This window comes from Rhinolophus ferrumequinum, chromosome 8 (genome assembly GCF_004115265.2).
Source record: "Rhinolophus ferrumequinum isolate MPI-CBG mRhiFer1 chromosome 8, mRhiFer1_v1.p, whole genome shotgun sequence".
NCBI classification, from domain to species: Eukaryota; Metazoa; Chordata; class Mammalia; order Chiroptera; family Rhinolophidae; genus Rhinolophus; species Rhinolophus ferrumequinum.
In genome coordinates this window covers 54303333-54315045 of record NC_046291.1, presented here as the reverse complement: position 1 = coordinate 54315045, position 11713 = coordinate 54303333, and the positions used below count along the sequence as shown (strand labels likewise).

General features: G+C 37.7%; 1 protein-coding gene across 2 annotated transcripts; it reads left to right on the top strand.

The window, feature by feature from the left end:
• PHOSPHO2 (phosphatase, orphan 2) lies at positions 1 to 10533 on the top strand. 2 transcript variants are annotated; one of them, XM_033113102.1, is made up of 4 exons: positions 2 to 171; positions 658 to 691; positions 2415 to 2580; positions 9397 to 10155. In XM_033113102.1, exon 4 carries the CDS (start codon positions 9423 to 9425, stop codon positions 10146 to 10148), a length of 726 nt encoding a protein of 241 aa, XP_032968993.1. In that variant the 5' UTR covers positions 2 to 171; positions 658 to 691; positions 2415 to 2580; positions 9397 to 9422; the 3' UTR covers positions 10149 to 10155. The 2 variants fall into 2 exon arrangements, with proteins under 2 accessions (XP_032968994.1, XP_032968993.1); XM_033113103.1 differs by lacking the exon at positions 2415 to 2580 and having other exon boundaries at positions 1 to 171; positions 9397 to 10533.
• The last annotated feature ends 1180 nt before the right edge of the window (positions 10534 to 11713 follow it).

The following is an 11713-nucleotide window of genomic DNA, read 5'->3' as shown; positions in this document are numbered from 1 at the left end:
CGCCGCGGGAGCGGGGCGGAGGCTGCGACGCTTCCTGACGCCCGGCCTGGGCCAGTGAGGAGACCTAGGGAGCCCGCTCGGCCTGGTGTTTCCATTCTAATTCACTGCGTGCCTGGCGGGGGACGACCCCCAAGTAGTTTCATGCGCTTATCTTCCGGGCGAAGCTCACAGGTGTGTGGGAGAGCGGGGCCTAGGCTTGGTTGTGTGCGGCCCTCTGACCTCCTCGCGGGTGTAAAGGTGAAGGGCAAAGCCCTCCCTGAGCTAAGAAACCCAGGGATTAATGGACAGAAAGGTTTCTGAGGCATGATCCGGGCTAGATGGGACTTAGTTTTTTAAAATATAGGAATGGGAAAACTTGGATGTTGTCTCAGAACATTCATGTTAGGACCTTTAAGATATTTTAAATTGCTTGGTAAATACAGTAAATTGAACGTATTTGGGGGAACCTCTGAGGACAAAAAAATCTGTTAAGAGTGAATGGTGGGCTTGGTTTCAAAGGATCCTTTTCTAACACATCAAGGTACAAATTACTTCATTACAAGCTGGTTAGCTGCAGCATGTACACATTAGGCACCCGATTGGAGTCGCTCAGAATGAAAGGAGGTAAAATTATTAATCGCTAAACTTCTAACACATAGTTGTACTGTTTTTCTTCAGGTGTTCTATCAGATGTTCCACCGTAATAATGCTAGTAAGTATGAAAGTATTAATAAAATATTTGTTGACAAAAATTAGTTCTTGCACATACAACATTGGTGGGGATTTTTGGAAGCATAGTGTTTAAAATGTCAAGAACTGGGAAAGGTCAGAGATTTTATCCTACTTGCATACTAACAACTTGAGGTAGCTTGCCACAGTTTTGTAGAAGATGCAGATGTGGATTACATCAGATACACCTGAATTAGATGCAGAGGTGAATTACAGCAGTAGCCCGAATATCAGCAGTTTTGCCCCAGGCCCCACAGGATGATGTAAAGGCCAGAAGTCACCTGCACATGGAGTTAGGTTAAGGAACCCAAATCTTGATTATAATGAATAATAAACATGCCTTTTAAGGCTGTTTTCTATACATGCATTTTTGAGACAATAGTCTAGAGCAGGGGTGTCCAAACTGCGGCCTGCGGGCCAACTGCGGCCGCAATCCATTTTTTATTGGCCCGCAGCAAATTCCAAAAATATATTTAGTTTACTTAAATAAACCAGGTGAGGCAATGAGTACTTCACCTCGAGCGAGTGGCCCGGCTGTTTGTGTATTTTACCGCATATGGCCCTTGGTGAAAAACGTTGAAAAAAGTTCGGACACCCTTGGTCTAGAGCAAAGAGCAGTGAGTGCTTTTTGCTTGTAAGACAGGCAGAACCCGTAGAGACCCACGGAGAATTACCTTCCGATAAAAATTCTCTGGAATTTTTACTAAATTGCTTACAAAAAGTGTTGAATCATGAGATTTGATGTCAGGAATTTGCCAATTTGACATGGTTGTCCGATATAATTTGACTTCCTACACCGTGTTCTAGCTCTAACCCATGGATCTTCAGAGCCAACTCAATCTAGAGTTAGTTAGCTCTCTAATACATCCGCTCCTTTTGTTTTTTCTTTGTTGAGAAATTCAGAAGATAGCATGCGAGTATATGCTTTGATCTAAAACAGACTTTAAATTATTTTGGAGAAAAAAATCAGTGTAGAAAAAGATGGCACAACAATTGAACCACCCATACTCCTACCACTATACACACAGACACTTATTTTTTCAAAAAACAAAAATGGCATTATACTGGGCATATTTTTGTGATTTGCTTGTTTAATTTAAACTGAACATCTTTGCTTTTACTGGCTAAATATTCCATTATATGGCTATCACATACATATCTTATTTAACAAGTATATCTTATCCCCATTTTGATGTCTGTGTAGTTTCTAGTTTTTATTATTGTTAGAAGTACATAGGTTATTATTAGACTATGGAAACATTGTGGATATACCAAATATACAATGCACATGCTTTTGAAGAGAATAGTTCATAACTGTTTTGGGAATTTTAACAAATTGGTTTCAAAATAGATTTATATTAAAACTAAATCTTTGTGCACACCTTAATTTTTGGAGACATCTCCAGTACAGCACTAAACCTTTTAATGTTTACTGACAACAGAATATCCTATTTGTCTATAATTTAACAAGTGAAAAGGAAAAAATAGAATCTGGAAATCTCAACATAGTCAGCCTAACACTTAGGATTTTATCCACTGGATAACAACATATTTACATAACATACCCTGTTTTGTATATAAAGTTTCTGTTTAAACAAAAATTTGTTTCTCCCTTTGCCAATAGGTGCTTTTCTGATGTAAGAGAAAACGAGCATAATTAGAAAACATAAATTAAAAAATATCTTAAATACTCTTATTAATTTTAGGAGTTAAGAGGTCTCCATTCCTGTGCTCCTAACCAGAGGATTTTGTTTCCTGCATATGGAGTAGGAGTAATGTTGGTTAGAAACTGACTGGTGTTTAAAACTGAAGATGGTCCTGACTGTTAGAACTTTATGGTGAAGTAAGATTGTGTTGGAAATAATAAGTTGGGTAAGTATTTTTAATAAAGTTTTATGTTGAATGCTGAGGAAAAGACAAATATAAAGAGATCTGAAATTCAGCAAGTTTCTCTTTTAGATAGAAATTAATAGCAGTGGAACTATGTTAACTTCAGGCTTATGAGACATCTTATTAGTTTTAGGTTAATAGTTCAGGAATTTCGGTAATCTGTGGCTAATTAAATATAAGCTTGAGATAGTTTTCAACCAACAATGAGTTCCATTTGGAAAAAAATGGTTAATTATGTATAAATTCAGAATACTTAAAAAGCATGTTTAACTTGAAATATACCTAGGTACAGTACTAATGTGATTGTCAACTATGCCTTATTGCTACTTATTGTATTGTTTCTGTGGGAAAGCGAATTCTGCACTTCAATCTATGGGAGCTAGTCAGACACCTGGATTAGACATTTAGAGATACAAAGATCCAGAGTATCAGAATATTATATACCATCTAAATTCATACCACAGGAGATACCCCTCTAGGTTATTCTCCAGATCTTCTCCTTATTTTTATTTTTCAATTGCAGTTAACATGCAATGTTATATTAGTTTCAGGTGTACCACATAGTGTTAGACATTTATATATCTTACAGAATGATCACCCTGATAAGCCTTCTACCCCTTGACTCCATACATAGTCATTATATAGGGAATAGTTATTATTCCCTCTGTCCTTTACATCCCTCTGACTATTTTTATAACTGGTAATTTGTACTTCTTAATCCCTTTCACCTTTCTCACCCAGCCCCTCCAACCTCCCTCCCATCTGGCGACCATCAGTTCATTCTCTGTATCTATGAGTTTGTTTCTGTTTTGTTTGTTCATTTGTTTTGGTTTTTAGATTACAGGTATCAGTGAAATTATATGGTATTTCTCTTTGTCTGATTTATTTCACTTAGCATAATACCCTCTGTATCCATCCATGTTGTTGCAAATGGTAAGATTTCATTCTTTTTTATGGCTAATACTCCATTGTATATACGTACCACTTCTTCTTTATTCATTCGTCTGTCAATGAACGCTTAAGTTGCCTCCATATCTTGGCTATTATTAATAATGCCATTGACTATATTACCTATGCTCTATTTTATATCCTGTGACCATATATATATATATATTTTTTTATTTTAATTATATTTGACATTCCACATTATATCAGTTTCAGGTGTACAACGCAGTGGTTAGGCATTTATACAATTTGTGAAGTGATCCTCCCAGTAAGTCTAGTATCCATCTGATACCATACATAGTTTTTACGTTATTGACTATATCACCCATACTGTATTTCACATCCCCGTGACTATTTTGTGACTACCACTTTGTATTTCCTAATCCCTTCACCTTTCTCACCCACCCTTAACACCTCTCCCATCTAGCAACTATCAGTTTGTTCTCTGCATCTATGACTCTGTTTCTATTTTATTTGTTCGTTTATTCTGTTCTTTAGATTCCACATATAAGTGAGATCATGTCGTATGTGACTTTCTCAGTCTTATTTCACTTTGCATAATATCCTCTAGGTCCATCCATGTTGTTGCAAATGGTAAGATTTCATTCTTTTATATGGCTGAGTAATATTCCATTGAATATGTGTACCACATCTTCATTATCCCTTTGCCTGTCAATGAACACTTAGGTTGCCTACATATCTTGGCTATTGTTAATAATGCTGCAGTGAACATAAGGATGCATACATCTTTTCAAATCAGTGCTTTAGACTTCTAAAACAGAAAACAGATTCTACCCAGAAGTGGAATTGCTGGGTGATTTTTAATTGGGGACCCTCCATACTTTTTTCCATAGTGGCTGTACCAATTGACAATCCCACAAACAGTGCACGAGGGTTCTCTTTTCTACACATCCTCACCAGCACTTGTTTATTGATTTATTGATGATAGCCATTCTGACAGGTGTGAGGTGATATCTCATTGTGCTTTTAATTTGCACATCCCTGATGATTAGTGATGTTGAGCATCTTTTCATGTCTATTGGCCACCTATATGTCCTCTTTAGAGATATGTCTCTTTAGGCCCTCTGCCCAATTTTTAATCAGATTGTTGGGTTGTTTTTGTTTTTGTTTTGTTTTTTGGTGTTAGGTTGTAGTTGTATGAGTTCCTTATATATTTTGGATATTAACCCCTTATTGGATCTGTCATTGGCAAATATGTTTTCCCATTCAGTAGGTTGTCTTTTCATTTGTTGATGGTTTCCTTGGCTGTGCAAAAACTTTTTTGTTTGATGTAGTCCCATTTGTTTATTTTTTCTTTTGTTTCCCCTGCCCGAGGGGATAGATCCAAAAAATATTGCAAAGACTCATACTGCCTATCTTTTCTTCTAGGAGTTTCATGGTTTCAGGTCTTACATTTAAGTCTTTAATACATTTTGAGTTTATTATTGTATATGGTGTAAGAAAGTAATGTCGTTTCCTTTTTTTCTATGTGTCTATCCAGTTTTCCCGATACCTATTATTGAAGAGATTGTCATTACCCTATTGTATATTCTTGCCTCCTTTGTCATAGATTAATTGACTATATAGGCATGGATTTATTTCTGGGCTCTCTGTTCTGTTCCATTGATCTATGTGTCTGTTTCTATGCCAGTACCATGCTCTTTTGATTACTATAGACTTGTAGTATAGTTTGATATCAGGAAGCGTGATATCTCCAACTTTGTTCTTCTTTCTCAGTATTGCTTTGGCTCTTCAGGATCTTTTCCATGTAAATTTTAGGGTTATTTATTCTAGCTCTATGGAAAATGCCATTGTTATTTTGATAGGGATTGCATTGAATGTAGATTACTTTACTTAGTATGGGCATTTTAACAATATTAATTCTTCCTATCTGTGAGCATGGTATATCCTTTCATCTGTTTGTATCCTCTTTAATTTCTTTCTTCAGTGTCTTATAGTTTTTCAAGTACAGATTTTTCACCTCCTTGGTTAAATTTATTCCTAGGTATTCTTTTTGATGCAACTGTAAATGAGATTGTTTTCTTAATTTCTTAATTTCTCTTTCTGATACTTCATTAATGGTATATTAAAATGCAAATGATTTCTGAATATTGATTTCGTCCTGTTACTTTACTGAATTCCTTTATTAATTGTAATAGTTTTTTTGGTGAGATCTTTGGAGTTCTTACTGTATGGTATCATGTCATCTGAAAAATGACAGTTTTACGTCTTCCTTTCCAATTGGGATACCTTTTATTTCTTTTTCTTGTCTATGGCTAGGACTTCTAATACAATGTTGAATAAAAGTGGCAAGAGTGGGCATCCTTGTCTTGCTCCTGATCTTAAAGGGAAAACTTTCAGACAGGCCTCAGGTAGAAGGTGTCCTGTAGGGCCCAATGGTGCAGTTTCCCTGGTTATCTGAGCCAGGTGCTCCAGGAATGTCCCCTGTATAGGTTGTGTGTGCCCTCCTGCTGTGGTTGGGTCTCAATTGCTGATGGCATGTTAATGGGTGGGGTTGACCCTCAGGCTGACTGGCTGTGAGGGCTGGCTGTGACTACAGTGGATGAGCTGTTGTGCGGGGGCTGAGCCCAAAGAATGGGAGTCGCATTAGCAGGGCTCTGGTGCCAGCTTAGTCCATCCTTCCCTTTGGGTGTGTCATTTGTGGAGCTAGTTGGGTGGGGCATTGGTGCAATCTGAATCTGACCCCCAAGTGTGTTGGGTCAAGGTCATCTGCTGCTTGTGCCAAGCTTGGGTCCACTTGGTAGGAACTACAAAGTTGTCTGTGGTTGGTTGTCACTTGTGCTGGGCTTCGAGGTGCTTGGGAGAGGCTATGCTGCGAACCAAGGCTAGCTGCCACTTGTGCTGGGCGTAGCATCCTTTGGTGGGCACTGCAATGTGAGCTGAAACCACCTACCACTTGTGCCAGGCTTGAGGCTGTTTAGTTAGAGCTATATTACACTCTAAGACTGACCGCTGCTTATGCCAGTTTTGGGGCCACCTGATGGGAGTTACAATGCAAATTGAGACCAGTCACCACTTATGCTGGGCTTGGGGATCCTAGGCAGGAGCTACACTGCATGCCAAGGCCGGCTGCTGCTTGTTTGGGATTTGTGCACCTTTGAGAATATCTGCAGCGCAAGTCTAGGACAGCCACTACTCTTTTGGGGTTTGCAGTCCTTTGAGTCTGTAGCATGAGCCAAGGCAGGACATTCCTGTGGAGTTGCTGCTGGAAGAGACTCAGGCCTGGTGAGTGAGTTGAGTGGGGCTGGTTCTCAGGGAATCACCAGGGTGGGACAAACGATATGAGCCAGTTTAACAGAGATCACAGATTTGGCACCTGCCTGTACCAGGCCAATTGGGTGAAAGAATAGCCCAACACGGAAAACGGTGTCTGCCACCAGTTCTGTCAGAGTTGCCCTGACCCCTGCCCCTCCAGCCCTTACCCTGAAGTGAGTCAATTTAGTTCCTCCTTTTTTGTCCCTGGCACTTTTCAAGCTGCTGAACTTGTGCTTGAGCATAGAGTAAGTGAGTTTGTAGGTGAGTGAGTCTGTCCGTGGGCCCTTTAAGAACAGCACCTTGGTCTCTAGCAGCCCTTTTTCTTCTTTAGATGCCATCTCTGCTAGTGTTCACAGTTTGCCCTCAGCTGAGGAGATTGGTGTGGGGCTGCGACCCCTCCCTTCTCAGTGGGGACCTCCATAGCCCAGGCATTCCTCCTGTTTCTTAATCTCCACACTGTGGATAACGGACCTGCCTGTTTCGTGTCTCCACTACTCCTACCTATCTCAATGTAGTTTCTTCTTTATATCCTTAGTTATAGGAATTCTGTTCAGCTAGTCCTCAGGTGTTTCTCAGTGAAGGTGATTCTGTAATTTAGTTTTAATTGTGATGTGATCATAGGTGGAGGTGAGCACAGTTTACCTTCTTTGCCATCTTGACCAGAAATCCAGATATTCTAACCTGAGAGATACCAAATACTTACTCTTATATGGGTCATGAGCTCTATTCTCAGTTTCACCTACTGGATGTCTGTTGTTATCAATCAGAGAATACATGTGGTTAAATGCCATGTTTTCCATTTTTAATTGATCTCTTCTTTTTCTTATTTGTGGGGTTCTTCACAAATTTAGAACTTTCTGCTAAAACCTCAGAATGGTTATAAAGAAGATCACAGATTTAATAGTATGGTTAATATGTACTTTGAGACTAATGAGTGTTTTCATATAATTAAACATATTTTCATCAAAATGACTAGTATTTTATTTTTAAACAGTTTTTAAATATTCTATGTGTTACACACTAGAGTGTGATATTTAAAAGCATGAACTTTGGAGCCAAGCCAACCTGAGTCCAAATTCCAGTTCTGCCGTTTAACTGATACTTAACCAACTTAACTAATACTTGGGCTCCAATGTACATATTTTTAAGATGAGGATAATTCCTACTTAAAAGGATTATGACAGTTAAATGAGATGATAATTATAAAGTCTTTAGTCCAGTGCCTGGTGTATAGTAATATTTTTAGTATTACTCTTTTTAAAAAAATTTTTTGTCTACACGTAGTAATTGTAGCTTTTGTTTGCATAATCTATAATTATCATTTTTACATGATAATTTTCAACCATACCATCTGTTGACCAATTCTTTTCTCTTTAAATTTATAATTAACAAGCTTCATTATCTTAATGTAAACAGAGATTTAAGTAATTGTCACATCATAAGCAATGTGATTGCTCAGGTATATCCAGATTATTTGGCACTCCATAGCTAAACTACCTAGAGAAAATGTCAGTAAATGTGAAAATTGTTAATAAAAATTACTACTAGTCTAGAAGAACTGAATTGTTCTCCACTTCAAGTAATTTGTTTAGAATTTCAAGTACAGCATCAAGCAACCATTTAATTATAGCATTGGCATTGACACTAGAAATTAATTTCAAGCTGAACACCTTTTAAAAAATTATTTAAAGTTTGCAAGATTTCATGTTATATTAAATTTGGTCAGAATTTTTGTTAGTACACAGAGAGTCAATATTATACATGACCTGTTAGTTAACATGAAGATTATTGTAAATATTTTAAGCTAATTGATTTGACTATGCTTGATAAAAACAAGAAGAATGATTAGCCTACATTTTTTTCTGTATTCCTTTTTTTTTATTGGGGAATATTGGGGAACAGTGTGATTTTTCCAGGATGTCAAGTTCTTTTTCAATCTAGTTGTGGGGGGCGCAGCTCAGCTCCAAGTCAAGTCATTCTTTTCAATCTAGTTGTGAAGGGCACAGCTCACTGGCCCATGTGAGACTCGAACTGGTGACATTGGTGTTATGAGCACCACGCTCTAACCACTGCACCAACGGACCCCCACTGGCGGCCCAGCTCCAAGCTCAAGCCGTTGTTTTCACTTTAGTTGTAGAGGGTGCAGTTCACTGGCCCATGTGGGAATCGAACCGGCAACCTTAAGAGCTCACGTTCTAACAACTGAGCCATCTGGCTGCCCCTTTTCTATATTCTTTTAAAACTTTTCTAAATTAGACTAAGAGAATAATTGTTTCATTACTTCTCTTGGTGGGTAGCTCTATAGTTTAATTCTGAATCGTCGAGGAACAATTCCCACAGGAATATAATAATACTGTAAGTATCCTTTTTAGATATTCTGTTTTCCATTCACTTAGAATATTCAAATATGAAAACTTTACTTCTTAGGAAAAAGTGCTAAAATGGTGTCTTAAAATGCTTAATCATTTTAATTTGTTTATATATTTTAGCAGATTAACACTCAATAATGTTTGCTGAATAAGTATAATAGCTAGATATGTGAAACATAGTGTTTAGGGAATATTTTTTCTTTTTCAGGGTAACCCAAATCTATTTCTGGAACCATGAAAATTTTGCTGGTTTTTGACTTTGACAATACAATCATAGATGACAACAGTGACACCTGGATTGTACGATGTGCTCCAGAGAAAAAGCTTCCTATTGAACTAAAAGATTCTTATAAAAAAGGATTTTGGACAGAATTTATGGGCAGAGTCTTCAAGTACTTGGGAGATGAAGGTGTGAGAGAAGATGAAATGAAAAGAGCAGTAACATCAATGCCTTTCACTTCAGGAATGGTGGAGCTTTTAAACTTTATAAGAAAGAACAAGGATAAGTTTGATTGCATCATTATTTCAGATTCAAATTCAATCTTCATAGATTGGGTTTTAGAAGCAACCAATTTTCATGATGTATTTGATAAAGTGTTTACAAATCCAGCAGCTTTTGATGGCAGTGGTCATCTCACTGTGGAAAATTATCATGCTCATTCTTGCCATAGGTGTCCCAAAAATCTTTGCAAAAATGTAGTTTTGGTAGAATTTGTAGATAAACAATTACAACAGGGAGTGAATTATACGCGAATTGTTTATATTGGTGATGGTGGAAATGATCTTTGTCCAGTAACCTTTTTAAAGAAGAATGATGTTGCGATGCCACGGAAAGGATATACTTTACAGAAAACTCTTTCCAGAATGTCTCAAAATCTTGAGCCTATGGAATATTGTGTTGTAGCTTGGTCTTCAGGTGTTGAAGTAATTTCTCATTTACAATTTCTAATAAAGGAGTAATACGCCAACAATTAAAACGTGTATTAGTTAAGTACAGCAGCATAAAACTGAAACTCCAAATTCCAGTAGCTTAAGAAAAAGAAAGACTTTTTTTTCTCTCACTTAAAAATTCCAGAGGTAAGTATCTCAAGGCTACTGTATTGCTCTACCAACTTCCAGCATTTGGCTTCCAACTTTTGATCCAGTATTGTTGTCCAAACTCCAGCCCTCACATCAATATTATGGTCAGCAAGAAGGAAGGCAGTGAGTTGCACGCTCATTTAAGTTGCATTGGCCAAAATGGCACAACGTCCCCACCTAACTATAAGGAAGAATGAAAAATATTGCTTTTATTCCAGATGGTCATATGCCTGGGAAAAATTGGAAAAAAAGGAGTACGGAATTGAGGTAAGTGTGACTAGTGGTTTCTACCAAAGGTGCATGATAGAGAGATTACATATTTTTTAAATTCTCAGAGAAAGTAGTCATAATTTTACTCTCTTAGATATTTATTTCAAAAGCACGTCTGTAGTTACATATCTTTAAAAAAAGCCCAGGGGCCGGCCCAGTGGCTCAGGCGGTTGGAGCTCCGTGCTCCTAATGCTGAAAGCTGCCGGTTCGATTCCCACATGGGCCAGTGGGCTCTCAACCACAAGGTTGCCGGTTCAACTCTTCGACTCCCACAAGGGATAGTGGGCTCTGCCCCCTGCAACTAAGATTGAACACGGCACCTTGAGCTAAGGTGCCGCTGAGCGCCCGGCTGGTTCAGTTGGTTGGAGCAGTGTCCTCTCAACCACAAGGTTGTCAGTTCGACTCCTGCAAGGGATGGTGGGCTGTGCCCCCTTCAACTAATAACGGCAACTGGACCTGGAGCTGAGCTGCGCCCTCCACAACTAAGACTGAAAGGACAACAACTTGACTTGGAAAAAATCCTGGAAGTACACACTATTCCCCAATAAAGTCCTGTTCTCCTTCCCCAGTAAAAAATCTTTTATAAAAAAGAGCCCAAATATACTGGGGGTGCCAGAAAAATGTATACACATGACTTGTATTCATCTTTGTTATCGGTACATATTGAGTATTAAATTTTAATACAATTTTTTCCTTAAAATGCGTATATATTTTTTGACACCCTCAATATAATGTTCTCCCAAATCTGTGTATTTTAGAGATAAGGATGCAGTACCTGTTGCCCAAGTTTTCATCAATTTCAGACTTTCCTTTTGAGATTAAATGCAAATTAATGTTCTTGAAATATTTTAAATTAACATCAGTATCACAACTATAATTCCAGTATGCTGGCTTAATCAGTGTGTTATTTCTACTGGTCAATGCAGTGTTGAATGATATATGTAGTTTGTAGGAATACTCAACATTTAAGAGACCTTTTTATATAGGGACAGTAGCAATATACCAGGTGATCTAAAAAGATTTATAATTCCATGTTAATTTCTAGGCTCCCATGTTTTAGGCATATCATTATGAAATAATATTAGGATTTTCTTTTTCTATTATGGAAAGCTCTGGAAATAGAGGTGTTCAATATAATTTAGTGGGAAAAAATGATACTTTTCAATTTTTTCAGG

What these genes read in the sequence shown, in the direction of transcription:
- PHOSPHO2 (XM_033113103.1), top strand. Translation starts at nt 9,423, where the DNA reads ATGAAAATTTTGCTGGTTTTTGACTTTGACAATACAATCATAGATGAC.